At 39.2% G+C, this 17,220-nt stretch overlaps 1 protein-coding gene across 3 annotated transcripts in view; it reads right to left on the bottom strand.

Annotated features, from left to right (window-relative positions):
- The window catches only part of WAC (WW domain containing adaptor with coiled-coil), a 55,146-nt gene extending 38,205 nt beyond the window's left edge, over positions 1-16,941 (bottom strand). For all 3 annotated transcript variants that reach the window (XM_063414377.1, XM_063414387.1, XM_063414395.1), the window contains exons 1-3: positions 16,836-16,941; positions 16,669-16,705; positions 15,098-15,293 (exon numbers count right to left, since the gene is read on the bottom strand). In XM_063414377.1, the coding sequence (XP_063270447.1) occupies positions 15,098-15,293; positions 16,669-16,705; positions 16,836-16,876 (274 nt within the window). In that variant the 5' untranslated portion in view covers positions 16,877-16,941. The remainder of the gene's footprint in view (positions 1-15,097; positions 15,294-16,668; positions 16,706-16,835) is intronic.
- Between the last annotated feature and the right edge of the window lie 279 nt (positions 16,942-17,220).

The raw sequence follows: 17,220 nt of genomic DNA, 5'->3' as shown, positions 1-17,220 counted from the left end.
TTAAATCCATGCACAGCGGTCATCTAGGAATCTGACAACCCAGCCAAGCAAGCAGCGCCAGCTCAAGCTGTCTGGGAAAGTTGTTGAAGATGTTTAAAAGGCCAGAAAGCAGCCCACAAGCAGAGGTCCACCTCTAAAAACAAAGGGGTTCCCCTCACTTGAATGCTAATTAGCAAAGCCTAACCCCGAGCCATTTTAAGGTCACTTGCCACCAGCTCTGCATGTCCCAGCTGCATCTTGGCAAAGCAGATCCTGACAACAGGACTGCCAGGACTAGCCCATACCCCACAAACAGGCCTGACAAGGCGGAGAGCACACTACTGTCCCTTGAGACAGCGCCTTGTGGCACCTCTCACCTTTGCCTCTTACAGCTGAACTTCCTCAGCAGCTACACTTTCTTCAAGAGAGGAACAAATACTTGTTTTTGCACTCCTTATTAGCATACTATCAGATTTAGCAATTGCTAATATATAACTTCGATGCACCATAAGGAAATTCATAGTGTTATAAATACCCCAATTTACTTTCAGAACTCCCCATGGAAATATTTACTGCACAATCACACCGAGTTTCCTCAGTTTAAACATTATTTTGAAAGCAGTTAAAGCTGGAAAGAGCTCCTCCTAACTGGATGATGACAACAAGGGCATCAGCTCTACAGTTACATAAAACTGTAGTGGTGCAACTGTGTGAGCAAGTCTTCCCTAATGATGAATAAGTCACAGGGCAGATCAGAGTCAAGGTTAAAATACCACAGCTATCTCCTAGTCCTTCCAACAAAAATCACATCTTCCTTATTAATGCGTGAAAATCACCGGAAAGCACAAAGGGCAAGGGTCTGGGAACCAATTCAAAATTGACTTAATGCCTACCACAGATCTGAGATTCTGTTACACTAGGACTCATTTAATGATTTTTAAGTTGTTTCTATATCCCAACTGCTGAATCCAAATACACTTTGAACTGCAAGAAGGCTCAAAACTATGCTGGACATGAAAAACAGATTTAACATATAACAAAATAAGAATACTCCATTTTGCAATACAGTCAACTTTCTCTAGAAATTATCACATTTAATTAGTGTCTCCATTAACACCAATTCTGAAATATAAATTCAAATTCTGAGTTACCTAAGGATCAGACAGCTCTATTCAAGCACCTGGTTTCCCTCCCTTCTCCCTGCCATCTTTCAAGACCAAACTGAAACTCCTTCCTTTTCAAAACCTGTACTTAAAACATCCACCTGAAACCACCTAAAATAGATTTTCTTGCCACTTGATCAGAATAATCTAATACATGACTGTGCACTTCCTACCATCCATACTTGGATACTTGGCATCCAAGTATCTTAGTCTCTTTTTGGTTCATAACATTGTACAGTATCAAAATAATAAAATCTCCAACTGAAATGCTCAAGTTGGAACAAAGAGACATTACAGCTGCAGTATAAACACTGTTCCATCGCTTTACACAGTTCACCACTGACAGAGCATTTGTTTTCTTTTTAGCCACAAAAATACCTTGTTAATATCCTAACTCTCATTTTGTCCATACCAAAAGTGTCAGTGTAGCTATAAAATAAAGGACGTTTAGGTAAAATGCTCACCAGCTGGAACTCAAAGGCAGTCTGCTCCTTCAGCCCCTCCACAGGGAGCTGGGATTCAGGAAAGGTTTTAGGAGAGTCACCATTTCTGTGTCCACATATTAGGCATGTGGAAAGAAACACTGGCCAGCAGAAAAGCAAGGAAGATCATTACATTTGTGACAACTCCATCCATACTGTCTGGTTTCATGTTCCACCTCTCAGCTAACATGCAATCAAATTCATTAAACTACAGACAGTACCAGAATCTGAACTGTCTCAAAAGAACAAACACTGCCAAGTGACAGATACTAATTAGTTGTTAACAGAGAAAACAGCAAGATAGTTTATGGTGGTGATAATATATGGGGATAACTAATTAGGAAGACTTCTTCCAACAGTAAAAATGATAGAAATTTATCTAGGATAGGTTTAAATTAAAATGCCTAAAGTGTATTTCAACTGGCTTTGTTAACTTCAGTGCAAATCTTTGTGCAGAACACTTTCTAAAGTACTGCATATGGGAGGAAATAAAGCAACACAATAGAACACCATACCCAACATCCAGCAGTAACAGAACATCCTACCATGGTCTTTTTGATTTGCCAAATATAAAAGCAGTAAGACAAAACAATTTTTCTTCACTGTATTTTTATGTGGCCTGGTGTATTGAAATAAACATGGCTGCCTTCCACATGCAACCAAAAGCATAAAAACTTGCAATTTTCCAAGCAGAGCAGTGGCCTCAGAGAATACACCAACTGTGCAGTAACATTTTCCAGAAATTCATAACCTACTAAGTTGAATGCACAATGCTCTGCCAAAAAAAGAAAATCTAGCCTGATCACAGTACTGCCCAACTACATACTCATTATGCCACCCCAAATAAATGTTTTATACCAGTCAACAAGTAGCTCTATTGAGCAAAAAACCTTATGAATCCTTATTGCATTCCCTACCCTTCTCTCCTGCCACACTGCCAATCCAGGACAGCAAAGTCTGTACTGTTTTACAATCTCCAGCTCACAGGGTAACCATTCCAACGTAAAGAAGCCCTTCTCCAAGTTACCATTCACACAGAATTTCAGAGACATCAGCCAAAAACATTACTGTAAACAGACCAGGAGTCATACATGCATGGAGTGGCACAAATGACCAGCAGATGAAAATGATACTTTACAATTTACACATTCAGTTTTATTCATAATAGAATTTTTCTTCTAAAATGGTAGTAAGAAAGTCCACTCCAGGCATCTTGAGAAGGAAAAGTAAGGAGCAGTAAACTAATGGAAGTCAAGCACTCTTTTTACTAATGCAATACTCAGCATATGCAAAGGCATTACTGCTTATTAAAATGAAAAAGATAAAGTTAAATCCCACACATTGCATAATGCACAGTAAATTTTATTTTGCTCTTTTCTGCTTACTTTTTTATTTTTAATTAGTTATACTCAATTTATTTCAGAAACTGAAGCTTGATTTTAGGGCAAACAGACTAAACTGCTCTAAAAAGAACACCACGTTATTCCTGCTGACCACAAAGGAAAGCAAAACATAATAAAATGCCTCAAACTATATTCAAATTTTGAGTTTTCAACTAATAGTTCAGGGTTTTACTACTCCAGCAGGCTACTGTTTTCCTAGGGTTGTACTTCAGCCTAAATGAGTAACACAGCTTGGGTTCTCCTCATTGTTAGAGCAGATAAACTTATTTTTGTCCAACCATCCCCTCCATTTGCTCCTTTCCTTGTTACAGCTACACCTTAATAATTAAGTAATTTTGGAGTTTTCTTTCTCCCCTCAGTCCACTTCCCAGTAGCACTGAGAAATCCCTTTTCCACTTAAGACACAAGTTTGAAAATTATCAGGTTCACTAACAAGGTCCACTGCATGCAGTGAGTTTCTGTATGATCCAGTACTCAAATGTCACAAATCAAAGAGCTGAAAAAAGCCCAAGGGATGAAAAATGCATTTTCAACACACTCCAGACAGAATGCCTATCTGTTTTCCTCTCCAAAGAAAATCAGTATATTGTCAGTTTCCTTGATACCTCAACTATTGAAATAACAATAAACAAAGACTACATAAATAATTTTACCATCACCCATAAAGATGTTTATTCTTTACTTTTAAGTGGGGTAAACAGTATCATTCAAAAGAATTTGCTTGTTTCTCAATAATTAAGGCAAATTCCAACCAGCTTCTAAACATTTCTGGTAAGACTCAAAGGTTGCTAAATTAGATTAAACAAATTATAATTTACAAAATGAATTTACGTGAAATTAAAAACTATGGGTAGACAAGTTCTTCAGATTAACATCTGTGATTCCCCTGTGGAGAACTTTAGGTTCAGGTCACCTAATAAAATTAAAAAATGTTAGCAACATCCTCAATACTGTTGAAGATCTCCTAAGACAAGCACTTCATTTGAGATCAATTGACATGAAAAAAGCAGCTGAAGCATTTTCAGCCATGGAAAATGTGAGTAAGTACCATGAATTTCAGCAACAGTCATATTTCTAACTCTCTGGCTCATGACACCGTAAGATTTCAGTGTGTTTAACAAAAAATCAAAATCCTTATTCAACATCACTAATGACAGTTTGAAGTATTTTTAACCTTGCAACAATAATTAACATAACCATATTTGTACCAGGACTGGGACATTGCTCGAAAAAGAAAGGAGGTAGGTTGAGAATAAAGCCAAACTCTGCCTTCATTCTGGACTGTGGCTCATAGAACATTTACATCTCTAGTACGGTGTCAGAGACTGCTCAAGAGAGGTTCTTCCAACCTCAAGTAACAGCTTCACATAGAGACTTTTAAATTATTATGACATGCAAAAACAGGCATGTTAAACTGACAGCTAGAATCCTTACCACAAACTAAGAACCCCATTATCTGAACCTCACATGGATCAGCAGAGTAAATGGACAATGGACTGAATTTCCCCTTCCAAACGCTCCCCAGCAACACGCCACAAAACCCAAATGAGCCTCCATGAACACGCGGTAACACAGCACTCAGAGAGCCAAGCTCAGTGATGGAAACTCAGCACCACAACACACTCCTACTGACAGCAACACCACTGCCACAGAACTGATCAACTAAGAGTAAGCAGAAGACTAAATCTATTTCTGATTCACATTAATTATCACTAGATAACTCCAAATTTAGAAGTTTTTCCCTCTCAAAAGTAAAGAAAAACTAGAGAACTCAAGACATTTCTAAAAAATGTATTAGTCATCTGAGGCAACAGCCACATACTCAAATGCTTCATGAAAATTAGGCTCAAAGGATACTGAAATGATAAACATTTTTCTTAACATTGCAGGAGTGGGAGGGGGCAAGCATCATATATTTTACTTTTCATTCAAAGAGCTTCTCAAAGAACACAGAACAGTGGAAGAACCACTGACGTTTATCAACACATACCTCAGATGGGAGTTACTCAAATGCAGACACTTTATAAAAAATGTATATTTAAGTATTTTTAGATTACAAACAGCAGAGTAAGACTGTAAAAGACTGACACACTGTACCCAGTCATCACAAATTCTAGTTTGATTAAAATCAGGGGTCATATAAAACAACTTCTGCTTACAAAGGAGGAAACAAAGCAGTTGACAAACACAGCTCTCAGACTATTTCCCCTTTTTCTATATATCCACAGTACCAAATTAGGACTCCCACTCAGAAGGCCCAAACAATTAAGTAAGATATGACAACTTAATCTGCCTAACAAAATCCACCGAGCAAAAATAAGGTTAATTAAGTATAAGGCCAGGTTGTTTAGCCTCAAATTTCTTTTGATGTCTTGAGAATAGCTTCTTGAGGACAAAGGAGCTTAAACACAAGACCCTGTGAATGCAATATTACTTACAAATGAACTTGCACTGAATGTTTCCACTACTAGGCTTAGAATAATGAAGGTGAAGCTACAAGTTTTTATGCATATAGGTAGTGCCATGCAAAGACAAATGCTTGTGAACTTCATCCCATCTTAAGTTTATTTCATCCCAACTGAGCATGCACCATTCAGAATCAGCAATTCAACAAGTACATGATGTTGTAGAAGTACTAGAAAAAAGGGAGTCTGTGTTATAAAACATTACTGCAATCCTGCAAGAAGGTTAGTCACACACGTAATACACTTACATCCTTAATCAGAAAGCTGTGGCAGAATCAATATCGAACCACATTAAAATAAGACAAGAAAAAAACACACTATTGTGCAGTATATCTCCCTTTTAATTGTCTTAACACTGTAGGTCAGATTATCTCAAATTCGTATCTTAAGATACATCAAACACAACAGAAGAACAAATCTCCACTTCAATACCAGATCATTCCTTGAGTGCTACTTATATTTGCTATTTGAAGAGAACTTTCTTTTCTTCTATGACTACAGCAATGCCCATGTCTCAATAAAACAGAGAAAGCATTATTTCACCTAAAATTTAGATACTGACTGATCCGCCTATAAAGAATTCTGGAATACTTCTGTTTTCAGAAAGATTACTCTTTTTTTTCCTGGACATGTTATTTCTTCACCACAAATGAGCAACCTAACTTGAAAATATTTAGTATTAAAAGCAGCAATTGGTCTGTATACTTTTATGGAACTTGAGAAATTATTAGGTTTAGACAAAATACATTTTCAGTTCTGGATATACGATGCTCCACATGTATTTATTACAGTATAAATATGCAAGAAGCATAATTTTAATTTCATGCCTATTTAATTTTCAACTGGGAATTGTTTCTGAACAGAAGAGGTGCGAGTAATATTCAAAAAAGCAAGTCAAATTACTTTATTACTTTCTGTTACATAGAAGTTCTTCAGTAATAAAGGAATGCTGACCCACAGCTCCGGGAGGAAGCAAAGATAGCAAGCAAGGATTGACCTAAGAATTAATACCTACAGTGCTGTGGTTTAAAAAAAAAAACAGCTTTATTTCAGGCTGGCCCAGCTCAGCTTAACAAAGCTTAGTTCAGCTTAACAAAGGTATTGTGCAACAGAGCTTTCAAGCATCTAAAGCAAAATAGGTGACAAGACAATTCAGTCCTCTTCCCATTAAGTAATTATTGAATACATACATAAAATTCAACTGGTCTTTCCTGGAACTACCTTACTATAGGAAAATAAGCCTCTTCACAAAAGCTGTAGTTATGTTTACAGACTCAAAATCTATTTTACAATTGTTTGATTGCCTAAGTGTCTCATTTTATTTCTCTAGTTAAGTAAGCACTTTCAAAAGGACTATACAAAAACTGCAATCATTATTATCGACAGTGTCTAGCCAGTAAGAGGTGAACTTTATACTACTTGAATTTGAAGAGGATCATATTATTTCTTGCATTAAAGCAAGCAAAAATTGCATTCTTTCAAATGAGCAGTTTTTAAAATCAAGTCTATGTTAATTTGTCAGTAGCAGGTGCCTGAATGAGGAATCTACTTCAATGACCTAAACTAGATGAGATCTAAACTCCTCCCTATGTTATTCAAGGGGCACAGCTGGCATGAATACAACTGCATACAGAAGAACATAATTATGTGAAATAAACACAGCACAAAAAAAAATAGGTAGAGCACATTACCTAACTTGTATTATGGCATTTATGCACAAATGTGCATTACTTATTCTATATCTTAATTTTAAAAATTCTTTGTGGTTTTTGCACATTTTGGAGTGAATAGGTATGATGTTTGAAACATAAAAATGAGATGAGCAGGACAGACCATAATTTCCTTTCCTTGTTTTTGCTACTGATAGACATGAATAATTGATAACTCTGCTGCTCCAACAAACTCAGTAACAAACCTAGAAAAACACTGAGGAAGACTGTTCCTTTGGAGGACATAACTGGGAAATCATCACAGGGGAACTAAACTGTGTAGCTGGGATGGAACTGTAAATCTGCTTCATGAAAATATTTTCAGAAAACCTGACATGCCTAAATATATACAGCACATCACAGAAATTATACTGATAGGTATCAGAAAAGTAATGATAAAAGTTTAGATCAAAAAAAGACCTTTAGAAGATTTCTGCTTCCCCTCAGACACAAGGAATTTAGTTCATTTAGCTCATTGTTCATATTTCTGGCTGCCTTTTCCTTGTCATGAAGTACTTGAAAACTGTTTTACATCTCTTTTTTTGAGTGATGACAAAAGGAGGGTATTAGCATTTTTTTATCATACCTCTGCTATAGAAACAAAATAAATTTTGTTTTAACACTGCAACAGAAAAAATTCCATTTAACTTTGACAGACTCTCCTTTGTAACAACAGTCACATTAAGGAACAGATGATTATTCCAAATGACTACAGGGTCTAATCATAGGTCTCTAGGCCTCATTTTTCATTAATTTCTAACACGACATAACATTGCTGCATGCATGGAAAGGTAAGTCAAGGCTACAAAAGCTTAAGACATCTCTTAATGTATCTCGTAAAAAGAGTGAAGTCTCTTGTCAGCCATCTGCTCAAAAATTTATCTCCCTTTTCCAGTGACCTGAAGGACAGACTTTCCAACTAGATATACCAAAGGGGGCCCTCATCACTGCCTACAAGGATCTGAAAGGACGTGTGAGAAGATGGATCCAAGCTCTTCTCAGCAGTGCCAAACAACAGGTCAAGAAGCAATGGGCACAAACGGTGCAGGAATTCCACCTGAATATGAGGAAGAACTTTACTGTGTGAGTGACCGAGCACTGGAGCAATTGCCCAGGGCAGTTGTGGAGACTCACTGGAGGGATTCAAGAACCATCTGGACACAATCCTGTGCCATTTGTTCTGGGATGACCCTGCTTGAGCAGGGAGTTTGGACCAGACCCACTGTGGCCCCTTCTGACTCACTCTGATTATTTTTGAATAGTATTCTATCACTCTACTTCCAGTTAGCAGGCAAGTACGATTTGTACCTTAGAACACACATCTCACTTCACAAGCTCAAAGTAGGGAGAAAAAGGGGAACAATCCTTACCCAAGTGTCAAGCTGTTCATGGGTTTAGGGTCCTAAAAGGCCAAGGGCATTTTACTGGTTATTATGGAATTGTTTATTACATAAATGCATCACTCTCGAAGGCAAGAGTTCTAAGTATGTGGTTTTACTGAAAGTTGTAAAGCTTAAAGTCCCAGTGGGGTGTAACAGCAAATTGACAGAGAGCTCTGATCACGGGGGAAGAACAAACTGACAAGGGGTCCCAGCCACAGGGAAAGACAGATGGACAAGGGGTCCTGGCCACAGGGAGAGCCAGATGGACAAGGGGGATGATCTCTCTGTACAGCAAGAGGTTTTCCCTGAAAATGCCCATGAAATTGCATAAAGGCCTGACTTTGTAAACAAATGCAGTCACCACTCCAAGTTGGGCGCCATTACATTACTATCATTCACAGTAAAGTTACTACAGCATCACCTCCCCTCACAGAGGGGAGGCACAGAGGCACAGCATTCTCTTCCAAGTTCTGCACAGCCTCAGTGATACTTGGCTTACTGGACACTTTACACTGAATAGGCAGAAATGGCCAGGAAAACAAATGTAAACTGTCAATAAACACTGCTTCTCTTAAAAAGCAGCCATATCCCAAAATGTGGTTACGGGACAATCCTAATTGGGGCCCACTGGGGAATACAGAGCAAAATGCTACATAATTTACAAATTGCCATCTTGACTATGGCCTGGTAGCAGGCAGCTCATCAGAAACTAGTAGTTTTCATCACGTCTTTCCATCTCCAGAAAAGAAGCCCAAAAGTAGCTTAGTAAACTGTATATTCCAATTCTGTAAAGTCAGAGGCAGGTAGTATAAGTTGAAGCATGATGCTAAGTAAAAATCATTCCCTTCTGATTAGCTTACATATCAAAACCAACCAAATTCAACAAACCTTGTACATTGTCAGTTATTTTATCTTTTCCAAAACATAAAATGTGCTTATGTAGAAAAGCTTACTAGGTCTAGCAGGCAGACTACTTGAACATACTACATACACTTACAATCCAATTAATTCTTAAAACTAAGATATATATTTGCCTAAACAGAACAGCTACAAATGGAAACCTTCAGAGGACCTATTTACAGATCTGAATTCTATACTCTCACATATAAAAGAATGCAAAAACAGTAAGTTAAAATTCCCAATGTCAAAGTCCTAACAGCTAACATAGTCCTAAGAGTTTGGTAAGCAGCTGCATCAACAGGTTACAAACAAACAGCGCTGCTTATTAACATTTGATGCAGCCTCCATTTCAGATCAAGTCTCCCACTAATACATCTTTTACTCTAGCAACCTACACTAGATACTTGAACTTCATTAAGAGAAACAGAGGACTCCATCCACCTACATGAATAAAGACTTAGCATTTAATACCATCATATTAATATCACAATTCTTACCTAACATCACTAATATAAAATTAGGGGCTTTATCTTCCATTCTGAGCTAGTTAAAAGCAAGCTTTGGAGGTACTTTTCAAAAGCAATTTTCAATATTAACATTCTAAACCTCTGGATTTAAAAAGTACAAACACAAGTCGTATCTTTTACTGTGATTCTATGAGCACATACTTCTCAATTTCTTTTCTACATGAGAGCCTCACAGCAGGGTAAAACAAAGAAATGGTTATATAAATGATCCTGCAAAAACTCACCTCAGAAATATTGCCAAGTCCAATTAGAAAGCTTCTTTCTATCTAAAAGTTTTAAACTTGAAAGTGAACTTAAAATTAAAACCCTGTCTGAAGGCAGTAGTACTACTAACACTTAAAAGAAAGCTCTTGTAAGTATCAGGAAACAGAAATTTACTTTTCCTGAATTTATTTTTTTTAAATCCAAAGAAAAGCTTCTAAAAGCTGAATGATCCTGGAAGTAATTCCATTTTTCTTAAAAAACAAACCAGCCACCAACCCCTACATCCTTTAAAACATCCAAACAGCCAACATTCAAGGAACAGTGAAGTGAATCACTAAATCTAAACTTGGCTGTTAGGGGGTATTCAAAGCATGTTTCATGGAGAGCTCACTCTCCTCTGTGATCAGACTTCTCTCATCCCAGCTTTGACCATATAGTTACAGTAAGGAAATGGTTTTCACAATAATGAATAATACTTTAACGTTAACAGCAGTTAATAGTAACTGCATAGATAGAACCTACCCCAGCTTCTTCCTGAAACCTTCACTATGTTCCATTAGTCTCAGACTTGCCTCTTTCCACCTACCCAGCAATTTCCTCTTTACAAGGCCCATTGCCCGAGCATCTTCCATTCTCTTGCAGCTGCCCTAGCACACCACTCGTTCCACTGGCCATGATCACACTAATTTAACCAGCAGTTCCCCTCGACTGCCAGGGCTGCAACACAGGAACCTAACACAGTTCTCTGTTTAGGCTGTCTGCTGTCCCTTTGCTATGAGGGCTCTCAACTCCTTCAGGAACCAGTGGAAACAAAGCAAAGAAACATAGAAGCTCCCACCACCACATTCATAAAAACAGGAACTCATTATTTAATATATTTCTTTCAGCCTCTAATAGCAGTAAGGTTTTTAATCTTAGAACTGTATTAGTCAGTAACACTGCTCACTGACAAATGTTCTTAATTGCCAATTAAAATAAAAACAACTCACGTGCAAAAGAAACAGCCACAAAGCTTCAATTATGCTTTGGAATTTAAATATCACAAGTTACAATCAAATTTCATTAGAAGAGCCTACACTGCACAACAGCACACAATTCAGGAGATTTCATGTATGTACATTTACACTCTTCAGTTGTTATTTTAAGCAATTCAGTAAGATCATGGCATGAAGCAAAGTTTCAAAGTTTCTTAAACTAGATGTAGTGAAACATGCAGTATTTTCTTCACAATAAGAAACAATTGAGTACAGGTGGCTTAGCTGAACTAATCTTTCTTGCAGGAAGTTCTACCATGTATCTTAGTGGGTCATTCTGCTCCATACAGTTAAGTAGAAATACCCTTTGCCATTTTTTTAACAAGGATTGCATCTCACACTTTTATTCTTAAATTATATATATTTATATCTATGTATCCCTGTTTCATTATTCCCAAAGCTACACTACTTATCTGGCCTCTTTATTTTCTTCCCTGTACACCAGTATCTTGTCATTCATGCATTTTAAAAGAACTACAACAGTTTTCCATCCTCAAGCATGAGAGCCCTCAAATCTTTGTATTTCTCTTTTTCTTTAATGGAAACATTTTTCCACATCTACAAGGCCCTTCATAGTTCTATTCCCCATAAACAATGCTGGCGTTAAGTCCCTATTTGTTACTGTTAAGAAACTTCACACTTGAGCTGGTCTCCTAAGACCCCCTAATCTCTTCAAACCCCACACTTGCCTCTAGCAGCTGACCTATAAATAGGAGATGCACTGAGGGGGGGAAGCTGCTCATTGTGTTTTAAACACTTGCGTACAGACAATGCCCCCACGCACAGGGACCTGAAAGCAAGAACAAAGTTAAGGCAGTTTTTTGATATGCTGGATGTACAAGTGCTCTTAGGAAACCAGGGATGTGACAAAAACTTGCAATTACTCCACTGTGTTAGTCCAAGATAAACTTGGAAGTCTCTCCAGAGAACGACTGTCTCTGTACACAGTCTCTTTCCACAGAAACCATGCAGTAAGCAACTTTGAAAAATGCTTTGTTTGCACTGTATCAGTACAGAGGGCTTACCCTAACACATTTTAAAACCTTAATTGAATTTCTCACCATGGATTACAATTCTACAAAAGACTCTGCCACAAATATTACAAAAATAAGTTGTTACAAAAAATACCTTTATACACGTACTAAGGATATTAATAGGAGCTCATTCTACTATTTTTGACTAATTAATTTTCAATCAATTCCTGCTCTTATATTTTAAATGTGTACACTTTAATCTTGAAATAACATTTAAATTACATTCTGCATTTACCACAAAAACATGAACCAGTCATGACTGAATCAGTGTGCTACACCACTGTATCTTCCTGTTTCTCTTCACAGCCAAAATTACTAAGAGATGTTTGGGAGTTCTTTCTAAACACTGAGTTGAGAGGGAGAGATCAGGTTAAATGGCTTTATGTTCAGTAGTAATACTTCGAAATTATGTCTTATTTTGTTTTCTAAGGTAAGACAGAAGAAGAGATTCTTTGGGCCTTTAATTCAGTTTAGGAAAATGAACACTAGAGATGTTTCAATGAGATTTGCCTTGTGAAGTTCAGCTAGATCACAGGGAGGCAGTAACACCTGTAGTTGTTTCAAATCAAGCAGCACCAATTTTAAAATAATGCACAGCAATTACAAAAAATCAAAACCACTCAACTTCTTTCCTCCTCTACAAAGAATGCAAAAAGAAAACACAACAGACAATTAAAGTAGTATCAAAGCCAATTAATACTCTTCTGTCATATGAAGGCTTAGATGAAAAATGTTAGCACTTTTGCAGTGTTTATCTTTTTTCCACTGTATGTCTCTAATTGCAAAACTAAGGGAACACTATAGCAATAGCATCCCTTCAGTGTAATTCAACCGAGAAAATAGTAAATTATTTTGTCTTCTGCATATTAGCAATATGCAAATGTCCATTACATTACAGCATTTCACCTATATAACACCTACCTTCAATTCATACTGACAGAAATATTCAGTACACTAAAGACAAATTGATATCCTTCTGCTCACATCTGCTCAGCTTTGGTTTACTACATACAGTACACAGGACTTAACATAATTTTGGTAGTTTTGAATGTATTTTACAAACGTGAAACTGCAAACTAACGTTACTAATGACACACAAAATAATCTGTTATTTGCATTAGACAGTACAAATGTTCAACTTTTAAAATTACTAATTTCCCTCAGACTGTTGAAGAGTACTTCCTTCTTCCAGTTTGTTAACACATGATGTGAAAACACCTGCTGTCAGATGAGAATGAAATTTTCCACTAATTGTCTTAACAACTAGGAGAAGGTACAATGGGACGATGTTCCTTTCATTTACAAAATTACAAATAATTCATTTTCCTTCATCCTGACTGCATGCATAGATATTTCATACCACTCCCCAGCTATTAAATCCAGCTGGACCCTGGAAGAACTTCAGAATCTCTCTCCTATCTTACAATACTTCCAACACACAAATAAGCAAATGCATTCCCCACGTAGAGCCTCATTCTCCAGATGTTTCCATACATGCATGATTCCACCAAATGCAGCTCCACTCAAGCAGAAAAAATTACTGACTGTAGCAAAACTAAGCAGAATTGCAAGAGCGTGTGGGACTAACATCTTTGGACAGGTGAAGAGGAAATAAAAGAGGACACCTCTGTATCCTGAAAGGTAGCACAGAATAGCAGTATATGGGCATTGTATATGCATTTAATTCTGAGATTACTACACACTCAATTATTATCAGATACAATGAAAATCAGTGTATTAACAAAAGGGGCCTATTCTTATAATCCATCCACACACTTCTACGTGGATGGTCTACAGAGCCTCAGCATTAAGAAGGAAAACCAAATAGGATTTGTAAGAATAATTGGGTACCATGAACACATTTGTGGTGTGGAACTAATATTTCCTAAAAAAGTACTCGAAAGATACTGCTTTTATTTTACTATAACTATCACATCAAGTAAAACTAGTGCAGCAATAAATGTAAATGTACATCAGAATTTGCTAGCTTTATACAGAACAAAGAAGCACTGATTTAAAGCTCCAAATTCTCTACTTGAATACTTCACCTTGTACCTTGACTCAAAGATCAATTAACAAAACAGAAGAACTTTTCCAAATTCAGACAGTAACTGCAATTTTCTAAACTCTAGCTGTTACCTATCACTGTTTATTACCCAGCAAATCCTACTCTTTTCCTATGAAGCAGGGATACAAAATAAGGTCAATTAAAAAATACTTGGGATACTACTACTGTTTATAAATCTGTAAAAAAACAGGAAGCTGACTTGACTGTGACCACTCTTCTTAAAGCTCCTGTCAAGAAAGGCTCTAGTATGTGCTACCTTTGATCATCTAGTAAGAGTTCTACAGAGCAGCTAAATACAAAGAAGCTTTTTTCATTTCTGATTGGGTTTAGTCAATGGAGCATGTACCTACACAGTACAGCATCACAACAAACCAAGTTATTAGAAAGGATTCAAAACAGCCAATATTTATTGCTAATGAAAAATAAAAAAAAAAAACTATTTCATGTTATCAAATGTTGCAGTATGTCTAAATAAATGAGACATACTAGTTAAAATAGTTTTTTGAAGGGTTTATTTAATCTTTGGGACTATAAGGAAAACTACCATACCTGTAAAAACCAGAAAATTATTAGGTGTTACAATGCCTCAATGATTGCCTCCAATTAAATTCCCATTTGGGGTTCACTGCAGTCACCCCAGCTCAGCAAAAGGCACATTTAGTGTAAGACATCACCTGGGTGATAATGGCTGATTTTAATGAGAAATCAGTGACTGCTTAAGGAGAAGTTTGTTAAAAGATAACTCACCACCATCCCTCTCTCTAACTCTGTGAGTATGCACACTTTTTGCTTTAGCGTGCCCTGTGCTGTCACCGTATTTGTTTTCGGGGCTGTCCGAGCGCCGCAGCATTTTGTTTGGTGGCGAAGGGTCTGCGGTGTCTCGCATCTTGTCATGACGGTGATCGCCACCACTGGGGTGACTCTTGGATGAGTACTTAAGAGCCTGCAACGGATCACAAGAAAATGGACATTCACATCAGATGTGAAATTGTGGGATTTTTTCCATTCTCTTTCAAAAGAACTTTTAAAAGTTAATTAGTTTTCATTTCCTATTAAAAAAATCAGCATTAGTCTTTCTAGTTTTAATTACCTGCATTAAAGCAACAAGTTCTGTAATTAGAAATCAAACCACTTTCTCCCACTATTACATCCAATGCAATACTTGCTGTTAAGAAGAACCTCATTTCTCTATCTTTTCACTGATGGACTACACACCTTCAGCAGTAAATGGGCCACAGTTCTTACACACTTTTGAGAGAAGAACTAGTCTCCACTTGCTATTAAGAAAACAAAGTTACACTGAATCAGTGTAAACTTTGAATACGTCCTCCATATTCTGGTCAAGACTATTTGGTTTCAACATTACCTTGAACTTCTGTGATGTTTTTTTCAGTACTAATATCCTTGTAACAGATGTAATTAAAAAGAAAAAAAATTCTAGGAGGCCAAACATGTAATGTAATAACTCATTCTAAAGTCTTTACCAAAAATTACATGCTCTGTCTAACTGTGACCTGCTTGGTTTTGCAGTGTGAACTGCTGAATGGCAAGTGTTTACATTTACATGAACTGTCACTGACAGCTGCCTTGGACTGCCGTACTGCACTTTAGTGATTCAAATACACAGAAATGCAGTAAAACAATTCAATTCAGGGCTCACAGAGAGCAATATCACAACATACAGCTTGCCAGACTCAAACCTCGACAACTGGGGTTTTTCAGTAGACACAGCAAAGTAGTGCAGTATGCACCTTACAGAAATTGGGGCTATTGTCGGTAACTCAAGGATTTCATGGTTTCTAAACATGCCTAGCAGCTGGCAACTGCAGAAATTAAGCCTCACTTGCAACCCCAAGTTGGTCAGGGTCTAAACCCATGCCCTGCTCAGGTTACAGCCCACAGCAGCAGTTTTGGGGAGAAGAAAGGACTTTGGGAAGGGGGTGAGGAGGTGGAAGAACAAGACTCCTTTTGTTTTTAGAAGAAAAACATTCACCTCTCCTGGGTCTCCACTCCACCGTAGGTGATCCCGGCTCCCTCTCCAGCCCCTCGCACCCCCCCGACTCCCAGGCCCGAGCCCCGCACGGGTCGCACTAGGCCGCTGCTGCTCGCCCCGGCTCCGTAGGCCTCGGCCGAGCACCGGGGCCCTGTTCCCTGAGCCGGGGTCGCCGCCGCCTCTCCGCCCCGCGGCCCCGGGCCCAGAGCGCCGCCAGGGGCCGGAGCGGGGCGGCCGCGGCACCGCGGCCTGCGGCGGCGGCCGGAGCCTCCGCTGGAGTAGCACCCCCCCGTCTCCCCTGCTCCTCCTCCCGGCCCGCCGGTACCTGGTAGGGCTGCGAGTCCCCCCTGCGGTCGTGACAGCTGAGGAGAGAGCGAGAGAAAGAGAGAGAGGCGTTAGCGAGCGCCCGTTACCGGCCCCGCGGCCGGGCCGAACATGGCGGAGGGGGGGGGCGGCCCCGCGGGGCCGGGGGGGGGAGGGGGGTGAATTTACCCATCACTGAGTCTCTGCTGTTTCCTCGCATACATTACCATCAATGCCCGGCCTGTGTGTGTGAGGGTGAGGGGACCAGGAGGGCACGGCCGCGGCCGGGCCACAGGCGCCGAGGGGGGAGGCGGGGGCGGCAGCGCTCCGGGGGCAGGGGCGGGGGAAGGGGGCGGCTCGGGCAGCTCGGCTGGAGCGGCGCTCACGGGCCCATCGCCTCGAGAGGGGAGACGCCGGCAGCTGGGCCCCGCGCGCGCTGAGACACACCGGGAGCACCGACTCGGCCACCGCCTCCCCCCGCCGCGCCCGCCGCCGCCGCTCCAACTACATCCGGGGAACTCGGGCGACGCCGCGCTCGGTCAACGTCGGCTCTTTCCGGCTCTTTCCGACGCGC

This window comes from Prinia subflava, chromosome 1 (assembly GCF_021018805.1).
Source record: "Prinia subflava isolate CZ2003 ecotype Zambia chromosome 1, Cam_Psub_1.2, whole genome shotgun sequence".
NCBI classification, from domain to species: Eukaryota; Metazoa; Chordata; class Aves; order Passeriformes; family Cisticolidae; genus Prinia; species Prinia subflava.
The sequence above is the reverse complement of the archived record's forward strand: the minus strand, read 5'-3'. Positions and strand labels throughout refer to the sequence as shown.